The following is an 18042-nucleotide window of genomic DNA, read 5'->3' as shown; positions in this document are numbered from 1 at the left end:
ATCTGTTGTGTGGATTCAGAGAGTCTCTTGTCTATCTACCAATTCTTTCTAATTTATTATTTGATAAAAACCATAACTTTGATTTTGACCATCCTTCCTTCCACTTTGGTGGGCATTAAGCAGTGCATATTTCTATATATACTGGAGCTTCAAAAATTGACTTCTTATTCAAATAAACAAAGACTCTGTTTCCTCTCCTACCACAGTTCTTGATTCCTTTCTCTGGCCTGTTAACATGGGTTCTGGAATGAGACAGGAGTGTTAAATGTGGGGTTGTGGAACATTCCTGAGGTTTTAAAGAATATTGTACTTGATATTAATTATTGTCCTTTAATTAATGTACCTGTCCTCTGAGACAAATGAAAAATTACATATTAAAGTATGAAAAATTAATTGCAATTCATCTGGGGCCAAGGATATATTAAATGGTTACTAGACAAATATAAAGCATGTGTAGAACTGAATGTAGAAGACGTGAGGCAGAGAGGAGCATTTTCCAAACTCTGAGTGCCAGAAACGTTGCCCACCCACAAAGCCATGAAGCTACCCATATGTTAAATGTTGAAGCAGTTTACTAGTTTATAGGAGTCAATTTACTGTTAGAAAAAAATAAAATGAGAAATTCTTTTGGGAGGGGTAGGAAGATATTCTTACCTTTTTTTAATGTATGCATGGAAAAAAACCACTAGAAATGACATCCTAAGGGGGAAATACTGTAACGATAATTTACAAGTAGTGAATGAGTGAACAGTTCAAAAAGAGATCAAAGAATACCTACTTGATGCAGCTATAAGCAAATCTGCAGTACTCAACCTAGATGAGATGTTTTGCTACATTTCAATGGATACAAGAGTGTCCATGTTGTAAGTTTGTTTTATTAAGGCAAAAACATTTACATTCTCTTGAGCTATCATGATCGTTTTGTAATCCTCTCCTGTAGTTATATAAACCTACCCTGTCTTTAAAGTTAAAATTGATTGCTTTATTGTACCAACTGAATTTTTTTCTTGGAACTCATAAGTAACTGGTGTATTTTAAAAGTTCAAAAATTAGTATGCAATGTAAAGTGTATGCTTAAGTTTCATGGTATTGGTATTAGGGAATATACCTTCTGAAGTGTTTCTTCTGTGTCGGCTCAGTGTAAGATCATTATTTTCTGTCCTTTTTAATAAACAAAACACAGATTCAGCACATTTTGTCTCTTGAACCTTCTCATTCCAATATAGTTTATTCTTGTTGAGAGTTTTAGTTCTACCACTTTTAAGCTCCCAAAGTTATTATTCATTTTAGGCTCTCTTTAGGATACTTTTTAAGGAAAATTGAAAAATGAGCACTGGCTCCTAGCTTTGACTTTGCAGAGAGGTTCCCCTGGCAGGTGCACTTCCTCCTAAGCCAAGTTCAATGGTGCTTTGCAGGGCAGAGCTCCATTCCTGGCTGTATCCATCATTCCTTCTTTAGTTCATATGTTACTAGCATTTCCGTTCTTTAATTTCTGTGCATTTTAAATCTATAAGGAAGCTGTAATTACAAAGTAGAGTGGTTTCATCTTTTCTGATCCTTGTGCTATTTTTTCCATAAACCCATTCTGCAATGCCCTTTATTTTACTGTGAGATTTATCAGAGCTGAAAAATTTTTAGGAAGACTTGTATTAAACAGGAAATATCTGCCTCATTAAGTATCTAGGCTATCAATAAGGTTGCCTGGATTGCGTGCATTGCAAAACTGTGGGGCATTCCATTCACATCAAGTACGTTGGGTATGGTGGCTCCTGGCATTTCATGGTATCTAAATAGTACAGAACATTGCACAGGTGAAAGAGTTAAATAGTACTGTGAGACCTGGAGCACCAAACAACAGTGTTGTTCCTTAGTCCATCTTAGTCCAGATGGGGTATTTAATGACTTGGCATTATGGGCCCAGGAGAGAGTCTTAGTCTCAGCCACTCCCCTAATTATAGATTCTTAACAGGACTGCAGTTTCATAAATTGCCTGGGGTTTGAAGAATTAGCCTGCCTTTTTTTTTTTTTTCCTCCCAAACTCACAACCAGGAATTTTAGCTTCAGGAAATTATTTTAAACTCACAAGACTAGGAGAAGCCTGTGGCACTAGTTTATGAAATGTCATAAAGCACTACAGGACAGGAGAAAAGGCAGAGATGGACATGTCTCTTCAGCTTCCGCTCTTGAGCTCATAATTTCACATTAGCATAGGGCCTGTCTTTTTTCCCCCTCTACTTTTCCTCCACTTTCTCAAGGGGGGGTAAGGAGATCACAGAAGGTGGTATGTGAACCATCCTTCTAGAAGGCTCAGGCTACAAAGGGGAACTTGTATCTTTTTAACAGCTAATAGGTGTTTAGCTTCTAGGTCTCAGCTGGGGAACAACTGGTCATAAATTACCCTGAAGGAAAGTCTAATATTTATAGTTCATTCATAATTGTTCCAGTCTGGCTGTGGGTCACCAGTTTCAGATTATATTTGCTCTAAGTATTGTTGCATGGTGAAAAATCTTTGTAAGTTTTCAGGGAATCGCTGTTAGGGGAGGGTGTGCTGAAGGTCAGAGGGCACATGGTCTTCCACTATTTAGTAGATAGTAATGCCCGAGACCCTTTTTTGGGGTTCTTTTTAGCCTCCGTTATTTATTTATTTATTTATTTTTGCTTTTTTGTCTTTCTATTGGTTTCTTAATGGATAGAGCATTTTCTTTATTGTCACTTTAGATTTTAGGAGGAGGCTACTGTATGTGTATGTCTTTGGTTAATTATAATGAAAAGGTCTGAGAAACAGTGAATGAATATCTACTGAATTAATATTCATACATGTCCTCACATGATTTTCTTTTAAGAATGGATTTTAAGTGCCTTTCCCTGGAAAAGCAAAATACAGTGTGGTAGGTGAAAACTCATTCCCTTGTGTTACACCAAGAACATAGTAAGATTTTGTTTTGCATTTTCTAGAGGAAGGGAAAGGATTAGTATACTAGTTTTAAAATGCTTCTAGATAATAAATACAGGGAATTGAACAAATTATAATTCTTGAGAGTTTCTTAAATTTGTTATTGTGAAAGAATACAAAAGTTTGAGTATAGTTTGTTCCTTGTGTACATTTGCATCTTGTTTTGATACTATTGTGATTACATATTTTATGTCCCACAAAAGATGAACAGTACCATAAAACTTCAGTAATTTGAAGGAAGAAAGCTCACCCTGAGCTCTTTAAAATTTAAATGGAAAATAATGTTTAAAAAATAGTCATTGAATAATTTCAAGAAAAATGCTATTTAACACTGCTGAAAGTTACATATAAAATTCTGGGTTTACTCTGAGAAATAGATGATTTATTAGAAATTAAATTATTTGAAAGGGGTTCTTCTAAAAATCTTGAGTATAATAAGTACTCCCTTGAATTTTATTGATATTGGTAATTAACATATTTCTATGTAGCTTAGTTTCAAATAATAAATTGAACAAATGGTTGAAATCATATATTCATTATACATTTGGCTCTGACACAAGTGGAAATATGATATTAGCATTTTATATTTTTTAGCATTGTGTTCTCACTGACTGCTTACTGCTTTTGTATTTGTAAAGGAGGATTCAGCTTTAATAAGGATTTATGGTTGAAATGCTTGTCTAGAAATTAACACAAACTGAAAAAATAATAACAAACTGATAAAAATAATACAATTGTGTTTTGAACTTCTTTAATGTTAGATTTATCAAAGAAGAGTGGAAAGAATGGTATTCTAATGTTACATTTTGTATTATTTTACAGGTTTATTTTCTTGATTATAAATCAGTACATTTTGATCAGAAAGTGGAAAACCTAATGCAGATTAGGGAATATGCAAAGGAAGTGAGGAAAAGAAATATTTTATTATGTGGTCTTCTTATATATTATCCACAGGTAAGTAAAATTTTTTGTTTTGTAGACTACAGTTTGAATATAGGAAGCCCAATTTGTTGAAAGCAAAAATAAATTAATGGTAAGAAAAATTTTGGCTGGAAAATTGTGTGTGTTCTCTCATAGGTAGAACCTCTTTTGAGGGGACAAACAAAAATCAAAACAAGTGTTCTGATGAAGGAAAAAAAAAGATTAAATTGGTGAATATCTTCTACAAGGTAGCCCACATGGGGCTGCCAGATTTATCAAATAAAAAAATACAGAATACTTGGCTAAATTTGAATTTCAGATAAATAATAAATCATTTTAATTATGTCCTAAATTTGGAATTTGAAATTAGAAATTCCAGTTGAACCAGAATTTTATATTAAACTGAGTTCAGAACTCAGCCATTTGTATAATTTGAAATGGCTTATTTCTTTTATGTTGTGCTAACGATGTTGGTGATCAGGTTTTTAATTACTTGAAAGCAATGCTTGACATTCCTCTAACAAGAGGGCATACTATTTAACAAGAGAAAAATTCTTACTGTCACTCTATTAATAGCAGAAAGTTAAGCTGAAGGCAAAATGAATTAGCATTATAGATTCTTAGTGCAAAGAAATGTTATTTAAATCAAACTATTTGGAGACTCTGTTAGGGAAGATGGATTTTCCCTTTGTGTGTAGATACCTTTTATTGAAATTGCAGAATGCTTTGTAGTGTTTTGGAGGTACCCCACAAGAATCAAGAAATTAAAATAGTCGATGGGGTTTTTATTGGTCTGGAATAAAAGTGATTTGGTACTGACCAAGGAATGACAGGCATTTAAAGTTGTATTGTTGATGAGTAACAGTTATTATTTGTGAAATGTTTAGGGTACCCTTTTAGCCTGAAGGCAACAACATTTCTTTTGAAACAAATGGATTTTAATTAAATATAAGGACCATCTTTTAGCCAGTTCCTTGGTTTTTTTTGAGGTGGTTTTCTCTGCTTCCACAATATGTGAGTATGACCTCTGGTTAGTCATCAGGAATGAGGCAAAGCTGAATTAACTTAGGTTCATGAAGTATAATATATTAGTTTAGTAAGGGCTATTGAAGTCAGGGCAGCCACAGCCTGAAGAGATACACATACTTGCCCAAGAACAATGCATAACTGGAAGAGTAAGAATAAGAACTTTGGTCTGTATCTTTGTTCAGGAATATTCCATCTTCAATAGATTGTCTTTGGTTGTATTCCAGATTACTGTGGCTGGAAAAATCCTTTCTTTCTCTTGTGCCATGCGAAGGAGTCATGAATCCACACTACAAATGCTACACTAGGCAGATACAAAAATAGTTCATTGAGAAAAATCTTAGAAGCTAAGAAATGGAAAAGCACATGCAGTCCCTGGGACTTGCTTTTTCCTGTGATTTAGGCTAAACTCAAAGGGTTTTTATGCACTGTAGTTGATATTCAAGTGGAAGAGTATGATCCTAATGAAGTACAGCATGCCGAGTGAGATCTGAATTTCAGATAAACAGTAATTTTTAGTACAAGTATTCTGAAATATTACAGGAAACATACTTGCACTAAAATTCTTCGTTATCCTGCCTGAAATTCAATACACCTGGGCATTCTGTGTTTTTATTTCCTAAGCCCAGTAACTGCTCTGGAGTTCATAGTCACAGTAAGATTATTCATTTCTACACACCTGGCATTCTGTACGCAAGAGTAACAAGGAGTTGTGTATCTCTATGACTGTGCACCTGTGAAGGCTCCCTGGTTGGGAAAGTGGCCTTGTTGAAAAGGACGAGCCTTTGCAGCTGACCATTTTTATTTTGAGCCAATTTGGACCTGTTAAACAATCTGTCTACTTAGCCATGAAGATGATGACCTTGTGAAGCCTCCAAAATATGTCTTTCATCATTTTAAGAAGCAAAAATAGCTTACTTGGGTGTTGCTTTTCTTTCCTTAAAAGAATGAAGATGTCTGAAATATGTTAAGAATGTTTAAAATACAGGGTTTACTTTTGTCCTTAAGGACACAGGTGCCAGTTGATGCTTCCTAGGCTAATACATGTCCAGTGCATGATTCCACATTAAAGAGCACTTACCAAACAGTTCTGTGATATTCATCAGACAGGCCATTAGAAGGAGACTATGGTTAAAAAATTGGGGAGGCATCAGTGAGTAGAGTTAAACGATGTCTTCCATGAAGGGTTTCTCACAGATTCTTATTATGCTGTTGAGCATTTCATATCTCCAAATTGGGGGCAGGAGGGATATCATTTTCCATTTTCTACTGTACCCTTTAAACGTAGGCAACTCAGGCTAATACTCTCTAAATGAAACTTGGGGACAGTCCTCATTAATGGGCTCTACATAAAGAAACCACTGCCTCTGGACAGTCTTTTACTTTTTTCTTTTTTTTCTCTTACTTTTACCTTTTACTTCAGTACTAATTTTTCCACTTAGTCAAATCAGTATCTTTAATTTTGAGTGCCTACTTGACCAACATTGTATCAACACTAAGGATATGAAGATTAATAAGGTAAAGCTGCTTCACTCTTAAGCAGGAAGCGTTGGTTTGTGTTCTCCATGATGCGGTCAGATACAGTTTGTTATGGTGTTCACACATTGGACTTCATTCCCTAAACTAATCCATTGCTGGGATAGCCATTAAGGTGTTTTCAAAGATAGTTAATGTGTTTCTTTTCAGTCTCTGATTAGTGAAACATAGATTAGTGAAATCTGGAAAGTTATTTAACCATAATTAAGAGCAGAGCATCAAGACAGAGCATCAAGAGCTTCTTTGGATAGGCTTTCAGTTGATTGGTGACCCCTCCTTGGATGAGGAAATACATTGGCTTCAGTGCCTGGGCTAGACATACCGTCTTGCTAGTTTCAAGAAGACCCACATTGTATGTGTGTAGTATCTCTGGTGATGTGGATGGTCTGGGTGGCTTGGTCGCTCGTTCATAGTATATGAATGTGTGTATATGATATATATACGTATATATATACATATATAATTATACAAAGATGTATATGATATCTATAGTTAAATAGAATTATGGGAGCTCTTTTTGTTTTAATACATGGTGCTGTTAAGTCTATTTTTTGTGCTTCCATAGAGTTTTACACATATGTAGGACTTTCTGTGTTTGAATTCATACTTATTAGTTACATTTCAGTTTTTTATCTTTTGGGATTTATAATATAGCCTCTGATTGATTAGCTGTACTTTCTTCATAATGATATATTTTCAATTTGTATACATGTTTAGGGGAGAAATTGATTTGGAAAAGGATAAGGATTGATACCTTCTTGAATATCTGTAAATGTTTTGCAGTGTTGCCCATGATCAATTATTGGTAATTCTTTGGTAATTCAATTACCAAAAAATGCATCTAATTGTATAATGTTTCAACTCCATTTCTCCATATATTCTTTATTGATATAAGAAATTTCAACAGGTCCTTTGCTTAACTCGAGATATGCTCTGTATGTGTGCATTTTTTCTGGTCAGAGACATCATTTGAGAAAATACTGAATATGCTCCTTCCTTAGCTGTATTAATGGAGTAAAGCACAAATTGTTTCCAAAATTGACTTTAAAATATTGTGCTAGCCTCAGCTTCAAAAAGTTAATAATTTAAAATAGGCTCTTAATGGGTAGCTTAAACTTAGACTTAGGGATCAAGTGGCTGGCTTGACCATTTATGTATAGTATAAAGTTTCCTGACTTTATTATCTAGTGCTCAATTTCTCAAGTTGTAAATAAATAAGGAAAGACTTGAAATTTATGCTCTAGACTAGAAATGTAGCATAAAGTTTGCCCTTATAATTTGTTGGATGAATTTTAATCAAATCCTATTTCCCTTTCTAAAATAACTCTACAAACATAACTATGAATAATTAAAACTTATTTTATAGCTTAATCCTCATTAAGGATCTTAGTCCTTAAGTATTATTTTAAGATTATGTGTAAAATATTATTCTTCATCCTATTATTGTAAGTTTGTCTAAGTCACCCTTGAAATCTGTGATACAAAATGATGTATTTGGGGAACCTGTTCTAATTATTGGAAAATCTGTATCTGATGATAAAACAGTGAAGTTATAGACACTTAGTATTTCTGGCATGGACTGTTCAAACCTGTAGTTCAGAGCTTTCAGTTTTAATTTGGGTGAAGTTAAATATTTTTATCCTTTGTTTTTTAAGGCAAACATTTTACAAGGAGAGAGATATATGTTTGCCTTAAAAAACAAATATATGTATATGCACACACATTTAAAAAAATATTTCTTATAATAAACAGTGATATTATATAAAGTATTTTCCTGAGTTCTGTGAGCCATTCTAGCAAATTATCAAAGGCAAGGAGGGGGGTTATGGGAAGCCCTGCTCTATGTATAAACTGTTGGTTAGGAGTACACATGGTCCTGACTTGGATTATCATGTGAACTGGAAGACACTCATGTGGGACTGAACCCTTAACCTGTATGGTCTGTGCTAACAGGTAGCTAGTGTCAGAACTGTTTAGTCTGGAAATATAAAACTCCACACATTTGGTGCCTGAAGTGTTGAGAGTAGAAAACAGTTACCTATTTAGTCAGTATAAAACTTGATATATCTGTAATCTACTCACTGCCACTAGAGATCTTGGAAATTGTGGACATTCTTTCAACTTAAGTCCTTAGTGAAAATGTTGTGAATCCGAGCCCCCAGCAAATTAACAATGGGTGTATAGTATGAAAAATAAACTTCGTTGTTACTGTACTACAGCTTAAGCTATAGTGAGCATTTCACAGAAGGAGTTTCTATGTTAGAAGGATATCATTCCATTGGTAAGTGTGTTTTTTTTCTTTTTTGTATAGATATCACTCCATTGAATAATCGACCCAATTTTGCATTCAGCTTTATTTGTCTAGCTTGTTCACCAAGATATCATGAAACATCTTAGTAGATATTTTCCTGAGGTCCAGATTGAAGATTTATATACTTTTCTCTTGCTTGAGTAATCCTACTGTTATTCTCAGAGGAAGAAGTAAGTTTGTTTGAATGAACTTATATTAGGCCCAATTGATGATTGATTTTCAGAGGCCAGTGGCTTCTAAATACTGGTTCTTGGAAAAGCCCTTAGCTGGCAGTATTGTAGTCCCCTGAGGAATTTAATAAATATAGATTCCTAGTCTATACCTTAGAGAATCTATTTCAATAGATAAAGCTTATACTGGGAGCTCTATATATTTCATAAGCTCAACCTCTGTTGAAAGTTTAATGTAAACCAGATTTGGATGACTGACTTAGGTCAGTGGTTCTTAAGTATATTGACATATTGGAATCAACTATTGACCCTCTTTAATCTATAAAGGACTGTCACATCACTCTTGGATACCAGGTGGCAGTTATGGAATGTTCAGATGAAGCTGAGTAAGGGAATGAACAATGACCATTTGAGAAAGTTTCTAAGCTAACTGTGAGATCATCTCTTCTTGCTCATTAAGGGCAAACATTCTAAGCAATCACAAGCTATCTGGCTAATGGGTCAATTCTGTTGATGAAGGCTCTTAGTTTTAAACAAAATGTATCTGTAATTGTCTAAAAGAAAGATTTATTTTAGGGCATTTTGTAACTTATAGAATTTCTGAAGGGTCATGGAACCAAATTAGAAAATACCTAGCCAAGAACGGTGCAAATGGCAGAAACGCTCAACCCTTCTGGGACTGAGCTAGCAAAAGTGCCTTCCATTACTGACTCTGGGTACATGGAATGCTGGGGAACCACAAATAGAAACTCTGCCATAGCTGATCCAGGAAACACAAAGTCTCTGTCTTAGACCTAGTTTCCCATTTCTGGCACCAAGCCAACCTTACTGCCACCTGTCAAGTCTCCTACATGTACATAGTAGATAGAATCTGTGGAATGTTGATAAAACAGAATCTTAGGAAATGTAGTTTCTTTTCCTCTGTGGTGTCTATAGCATGGAAATGAAAGTTGGAATTCATTTGGAGAAGGTGTTTGTTGAGCCGCTTTGCAGAATATTAGCCCCATCAATCTAGGTTATAAAATCTTGTCCTAGGTTGAAATCAGAGCACCGTTAACACATTATATTTACTATCAAGGGCTTGTCATTTGCCTGCATCCAGGATTTCTGTATTGTGTCTTACTATCCCAATTACGCATTTTTAAATAAAATTTTACACATGAACTTTTATGATAATTATGAACTCTATAAGATATATAAAGTCCTTTAGCAGTTTTTCATTTAATCTGTGCATTATACATGATCAAGGATTTAGAGATAGAATCACACAGGTACATGTTTAAAGAATTTTCCAAAACTGGGTAGCCTGGGTGGCTCAGTGGGTTAAAGCCTCTGCCTTCGGTTCAGGTCATGATCTCTGGGTCCTGGGATCGAGCCCCGAATCAGGCTTTCTGCTCAGTGGAGAGCCTGCTTCCTCCTCTCCCTCCTCTGCCTGCCTCTCTGCCTGCTTGTGATCTCTGTCTGTCAAATAAATAAAAACAAAATTATTAAAAAAAAAGTTTTCCAAAACTATTATAACTGATTATTTCTTGGTTTAAATTTTAGCATCACTCCATGAAATCGAAACAACTAGCTATGTGATTGATCTTGAACAAGTGATAGAAGTTGTGTAGTCCTCTGATTATTCATTTATAAAATGCATAAGTCAAATTTTTAAAGCCTCCACTGATAAGAAGATGAAGACCTAGGAGATGGGCATTCTGTGTCATAGGCATCATAACTGTTTCTCACTCTGATAGGGAAATTCTGAAACTGAGCCTGAATTTTCTTTCCTTATATGACCACAAACTTTACCCATACTCTTATTTTGTTGAGAAATTATTTTATTATAGTTCGTATGTTTCATTATGGTTCAGAGAGGAAATTTTTTCTTTTTGGGTTTTTATTTTGACACTTCAAAGTAAAAGCCAATGAGGAGAATGTCTGAGTCTATTCTGTTGCTATAACAATGCCACTAATTTGGTGGCTTATAAACAAGTTTATTTCGTATGTTTCTGGAGGTTAGGATTCTGAGATCACAGTGCCCACATAGTCAAGTTCTGGTGAAGACCCTCTTCGCTATTGCAGACCACCATTTTCTCATTGCATTCTCACATATCAGGAAGAGGGTGAGGCCTCTCTGGGGTCTCTCTTTATCACTGCACTAATCCTATTCATGAGGATTCCACTTTCATGATTTATTCCCCAACCAAAGGCTTCACTTTTTAATACTATCACATTGGGGGTTAGGATTTCAAGAGTTCTCAGGGACACACACATCCAATCTGTAACAAGGAAGGAATCACCATCCTTGATAGCATGGCAGGGAGTGTGTTCCATTTTAGCCTATCCATTTTCCTATCTCCTTTCTTCTCTGAGCTGTGATTACCCTGGGTTTGATGCAGCGAGAATTGGGACTTTGGAAGCAACATTTGGCTTGTTGAGTATTTTTCGCAAGATGAGGCCATTAGAAAAGACTGATGTAATTGACAGAAATAGAAGATCCAGGTCCTGGAGAGGTCAGGAGGTAAAGTAGATGAGCTCAATGACCTTCTTATTGCTCTTGGACACTACTTTTTCTTCAACTACAGCTATGGCTCTGGAAGGCATACAAACAAGAAAGAAAGTTACCAAAGCAGGTTTGTGATTCTGTTTTTTTTTTTTTTTTAATAATTACTTGTAAAAGAGTAGAGAATTCTTCTAAAAGCTTCCAAAATAAGCTATGAAATGGTGAGATGAAATGGTTTGGCTACAGATTAAATGAGATAAAGCTGTGTAAATTGATTTTCTGTCAGAAAGTATAAACCAGATCTCTCTACTTGATGAGTTAAATATTATTGTCCTTCTCTATTGTCTGAATTTTAAATGTTTTTCATGTACTGTAAAGGATGTCCAGAACACATTCTTGTCGATGTATCTCTTTGTAGTTAACCCCAGCTAAATTCATAATGAACCATTAAGAACTGCATGAACAGTCCAACTGCTGTAGGATACTTTTGTGCCAAAAGATCTGAATTTGTAGGATACAGGGATAGTACTTCTTCCCTTTTAAATACACCACATTTGCTGTGTATCTTCTGGGAGTGTCATCCTTTAGTGTGCCTATTTAGAGAATTGGCTATGCTATCAAATAGCAGAACATCATGTTTTTTTCTTTTTAATGATAATCTTGGGGGAAGTTAGACTTAACACTCTACTTTCTGCAATGAGCAATTACTTGTAGTTTAAATAGGAATTATTTACTAAACACAGTACTTATTGTGGCACCGAATCATGTGGCATGCACACCAAACATGGAATACTAAATCTGTTTACAGACACTCATAATACCCTGTTCAGAGCAATCAGGCTTTTTTGATGTGGGTATGTTTTTGAGACTAAATATTTTTCACTTTCAATATTGTTTTGGCTTCTAATGTTTAGACTTATTCATTCTTTGGGAAAAACTGAAAGTCATAAAATAAAATGTCTCTTTAAAATTGTGTGAGTTTGAAAAACAAGACTTTTTAGTTTGGGTAGCTTACTTATGAGACTCATTCAAGTGGCAATATGCTGTTAGACAAATGTAGATGAAATAGAGCATTAGATATGAACTTCTAGTACAGACCTCCCCTTAATTTTCTTGAAAAAGTGAAGCAACGTTACAAATGAAAGTGGCCATGGAAAATTAATGCACTTACTCCTTTCAACAGTGTATTAGTTAGCTATTACTGCATAACAAATTACCCCCCGAACTCAGTGGCTTAAAATAACATTTATTATCTCATAGTCCCTTTGGTTTCACCTTCTCTGGGTCTTTATCAAGACTGTAGTCACCCCAAGGATCCCCTGGGAATAATCTGCTTCCTAATTCACTTACCTGCCTGTTGGAAGGACTTGGTTCCTCTGAGCTGTTGCTCTGAGGACTCAGTTTTTCACAAGCTTGTGGTTGGGGGCCAGTTGATAGAGTATCTCCCAGTGTTACACATACAAGAGAGAGGACTGAGACAAATCATCTGTACATATTATGTACAGAAGTTTCCTGTAACATATTCACCAAGTGACATCCCATCACCTTTACTGTGTTCTCTCCATGGAAAACAAATGACTAGGTTCCAGCCATACTCAGGGAAGGTGATGACACAAGGACATAAATACCTAGAGGTGGTTATCATTAGGAGTCAAATCGGACACTGTCCCCCACAGTGATACCAGAGTGTTAATATTAAGGTTAAGAATTAACCTTAATGTAATGAACCCCATGTAAATTAAGGGGTTGATAACTTAAATTGGGCTAGAAATGTTTAAATGAAAACATATATATGTGTGTGTGTATGTATATGCAGTACACACACACATATATATAATATCTAATATATGTACCTACACTAATCATACACACTTTGGATATGTGAAGAGAGTAATAACAGCTGGAGATGCTATAGGAAGGAGATGGAGAACCCCCCAAAATGCACATGTATTTTAATGTTTATAACTTTTCGAAGAGCTTGATTTAGGTCATATCCATATCAAATATGTTAGAAAACATATTTATAGATAAGCTATCTTAGTTCAAGTTAGTGAACCTTGTATTACCAAATAATAGCTATAAAATGGTGGTATTGTCTTTGAAAAGTTGAGACCAGTTACATTAAGAACTTATAACCCAGAAGTGTTGTGTCTTAGAGGCTTGGAAATGAGTTTCTAGAAAAGAGAGGTGCTGTAGAAAGCCTAAAAGACTAGAAATAAAAAGAATCCAATGAATCTGACATCCTATTGATAATATTCAGGGAAGACAGGTATGTGGACTTACAGAAAATACTGAGAAACTTCAGAGAGAGTCATGATTTTCTATAAAAAAAATTCCCCTAGTAAAACTGCTATCTTACTAATATCAATGCCAAGTTGAAAATAAGACTTAATTTTAGTCTTTGTCCAAGTTCTGATATTTTGACTAATGAGACAAACAAACAAACAAAAAATAGGCATAGCAAGCAGGATGGAAGAGCAATCTAAATAATTAGTCCTTGGAAAATTGAGGGTTTTCTAATGTATGTGGCATTCTTTCAGCCCTTTGAAATAAAATGTGTTGTATATATGTTGTGAGTTTTATGTAGACTTTTCCTTAAATAACATTGGAGGGAGATATCTTTCTCTGTTAATTTTCATTTTATGGAAGACTAATTATCCAAACTTCAAAAGCAGCTGTACAAAGAACTAAAATTGCAATGTTTAACTGAATCATGTGGAGGACATCCTGTGCCCACTGGTGGAGTTGAAAATAGCAAGTGGGGTGGGAAGTGAAACTCCATAAGAGAAATGCAAAATCAAAATAAGTATTTGAAGATTCGACATTCTCATTCAATGGCGGTAACTCTGAATACTTGGAAATATTTGGGATGTATTGACTATTAGGTATTTCATATCATTGAGAATTAAAAGTAATATTTCTAAGAGACTATTAAAGAGCTGTTTTCCTGAATGAGAGTTGGTTTTATATTTTCTGCCTCAGTCCCTATTTTGGAATGAGGATAGTTTGTAAACTGAGAACACGTGTTTATTGTCTCTGAGAATTCTGTCAGCATTTGATTTTGATCATAATGGAAATACAGAGGGACCTTCTCCACTGAGAGTCAGGGAGATATGAGTAATTTTTGGCAACTAGATTTGTGTATAGAAAATGGTAGGTTTATTAGTTTTCCATCCATCTCATTACTCTCCTTTGACAACTGCTAAGGAAATATATTTTAATTAAGCTTTAACTTCCTCTTACTGAATGCATAATGGCAATTATATACCAATGCTCTTAGGATATGAGTTGACAACAAACATATCTACAGTCACTTTTTGAATCTGAATTTTAATGAACAGAAAAAACAGATATTTTACTAAGATGCTATTCATGACTACTATTAGGCTTCGGTTATTGTTGACATTTTGTATGTTCCTAAACAGTATCTGGCTGAAACCCTCTGTTTGGAAGATACAGAGGGAAATACTCTGCAAAGAGTACCACAGATAACGTACCACTTTTCAACTAAAATTACATAATTTAGTCTTTTGCATATTTGTTCCTTAAAAATTATTCTCAGTGTGTATTTATGGCCTAAAAGGTATAAATCATAATACTTTTTTTTTAAACTAGGCCTCTATTATATGAGCAAATTTTTTAAATGAGGTTGTTCAGGAGCACAAGAGATTAATTTTTACTATAGGATATGCTCAATTTTTGTTTACCAAAAGAGCTTTTTCCATTAAAATTATTGAATGAAAAAAGTTTTTTTTTAAACATATATTTGCAAGCTGAAATTGGGGTGTTGTGAAATGTATTAAAATAGGGACCATGAAACTAATCTATATACCTACCACCTACTGGCATGTTCTTAAAGTCAGTTTGCAGGTCTGAGCCAACTGTATGCTTTTTTTTTTGTTTTTTTTTTTTGGTAAAAGTGTGTTTATTTGAGAGAGAGTGCTAGTGAGTGCACACAAGCAGGGAGAGCAGCTGGAAGAGGGAGAGAGAGAGAAACAGGCTCCCTGCTCAGCAGGGATCCCTTGAGGGGCTGGATCCCAGGACCCTGGGATCATGACCTGAGCCAAAGGCAAATGCTTAACTGAGTGAGCCACTCAGGTGCCCCCTACTCTCCAATTACTCTAGAGATAATAAATAAACATTTGAACTCTCTAGTGAAAATATATGTTTGTGAAAAGATATAAACTTTAAATAACAACCTACATAAAATATTAATGTATGAATGTGTATATTTATGGTTTTCTGATGCATTTGCATTATACTCTGTTAGTTCTAGTTCCTTTGTAGTAAGAAGTCGGGTCATTTCTTTCTTGTCTACTGGGCAAATGTCTTTGATTCTGACTTGATCTGTTTGGTTTTGAATTTTAAATAGAAATAATAGCACACACTTGTGTTTAAAATATGCCGTATTCTTCACCATCTTAATCCTCTTATCCCCTGATTAAATTTCTGACTTAATATTTAAAATGTTTTGTTGTAATTAAAGGATTTAGGTTCTTCGGAGAGGGTGGTCTCTTTCTCTCTCTCTCCAATCTCTCTCTTTCTCTCAAAAAGTCAAGCATTGACATCAACGTACCACGTTTTTTTCTGACCTTTATGAGTAGAAATAGTCTAAAAATGTAGATGGGAGATTATGGAAAATCTAGTTACTGAATTATCAATTCTGGCCCATTGGAGAGAATAGGCATATTCCCTAAATCTAATTTGTTTTATTTGGATGTTACATAAAACTTTCCTAAAATATGCTGATCAAAGCCCAAGAGCTGGAACATGCAATGACAAATATTTTTGAACCTTGGGATAGCAACTTTAATAATGAACACATTACATTTTTAACCTAAAAGTAACCAGTTTGAACAACTGTATAAACACAGTTGGGGAGGGTCTTAATGATTGTCAACAATGATCTGGCCAATAAAATTTCAAAAAACCTCTATGTATATTATGTATATTTTCTAAATTAGTGCCTTCCATTTTATGGTTTGTTTATTCATAAACTATAAGGTTACCAGGCTTTGTCAACATCATAAGAACGTGGATTTTCTTCACCAATCAAGTAAATCACAAGTGAATGCTTCCAACCATTCCTCAGATTTTTGCAGATTGTTTTAAAACCTTGGAAAGAGACAAGTTTTGTTTTTATTTTTAAGTATGTACAAGTCCCTTTGTAAGGGGCTTTGAAGAGGTCAAATGATGGCTGAGATGCTTACCTTCAGGCAGAGGTTTCAATGAAGAAGCTCTGTCAGGTTAACTGAGTGGTAAAAATGTATCACTTTCGCTTTTTAGACCTCAGTTATTTCCCCACATGGGTGTTTCCAGCAGGTTAGCTCAGCAATAGCAGAGGCAACCCTTGTGGTAAATTCATGAAAATCAGTAATAGGGAAATAGTTGTTTTGCCTTCTTCCAGCAGCGCTGGTTCTAGGGAAGCCTCTACCTTTCTAGAACCCTGTATATTGCCCTTGAGACTACAGATCTTTTCAGCTAGTGGATCTTAGGGACTTAATAAGAAGGCATGTGTACTAAGACAAAATAGCAGAGCTGTGCTCTTGTCTCGGCCTTTGAGAATAGTGAACTTCATGGCTAGAATGTACAATAAAGGAAAATAATCAGCAGAAATTCCCATAGCTTACCCAGATACGGTTTTTTAAAAGAAGTCTTCGAAAAGTTTAAGAAACTAAATTTGAAAAAAAAAAAAAGAAAGAAACTAAATTTGCTTCTCCAGTAGTTTTCCTTATTTTTAGCAAGGCTTATGAATGAAAGGGGATTTTTCTTTCTATGGCATTTCATTTAAATTGTCTCAAGTATCCAAAGTTTGACTTAGATATGGTGGCTTAATTACTGCTAATTTAAGGCCTTCTCAGAGTTTATATCAGTTGGTGTTATTTGAATATTAATTTGATTGAGGTCCATTTTGTGTGTGTATCAATCTTCTTTATCCATTCATCAATTGATAGACACTTGGGCGGGCTACTTCCCTAATTTGCCTATTGTCAATACTGCTGCAATAAACATAGGGGTGCCTGTATACCTCTGAATTAGTATTTTTGTATTTTTTTGGTAAATAGTGTGATAACTGGATCATAGTGTTTTTTTAACTTTTAACTTTTTGAGAACTCTCCATACTGTTTGTTATAGTGGTTGCACCAGTTTGCATTTCTGCTAACACTACAAGTGGGTTCCGTTTTCTCCATATCCTTGCCAGCACTTGCTGTTCCTTGTGTTGTTGATTTTGGGCATTCTAACAAGTGTCTCCTGTAATTTTTTAAAATATCAGACATAGCCATCAGCTGTTACAAGTTTATATTTCTTTAGTAAGCTCCATGGAAAAGATGGTCTTTATTCCAGTATTATTGCCAAAAGTCTTGGGTTTTGCTTTCATTAAGCTTGTTTATAAAACATGTCTTTATTTTCTGATCCAATTACTGTGGCCCAAGTGGATATCCATTCTTTTCACAGGCTTAGTTAATATGTCTGCCTCTGAAGCCAGGTCAGCTCCCAAACGACACGGTTGATTACAAGGACTGGGTTCATGCTCAAAAGAAACTTGTGGAGCCATTTCACACAGAATGAGGAATAGATGCTGGACAGACCCAAATTCTGTATCTGTTAATGCTATGGACAGAGCGTTTTTGTCTCC

At 34.9% G+C, this 18042-nt stretch overlaps 1 protein-coding gene across 1 annotated transcript in view; it reads left to right on the top strand.

The window, feature by feature from the left end:
• Positions 1–18042, top strand: part of CRPPA (CDP-L-ribitol pyrophosphorylase A) — a 306180-nt gene that overhangs the window by 180185 nt on the left and 107953 nt on the right. Inside the window, exon 9 of the mRNA XM_004743402.3 lies at positions 3776–3907. Within this exon, the coding sequence (XP_004743459.1) occupies positions 3776–3907 (132 nt within the window). The remainder of the gene's footprint in view (positions 1–3775; positions 3908–18042) is intronic.

This window comes from Mustela putorius, unplaced genomic scaffold (genome assembly GCF_011764305.1).
Source record: "Mustela putorius furo isolate JIRA1106 unplaced genomic scaffold, ASM1176430v1.1 tig00003845_pilon_pilon_pilon, whole genome shotgun sequence".
Classification (NCBI taxonomy): domain Eukaryota; kingdom Metazoa; phylum Chordata; class Mammalia; order Carnivora; family Mustelidae; genus Mustela; species Mustela putorius.
This window is presented reverse-complemented; position numbering and strand designations above follow the sequence as displayed.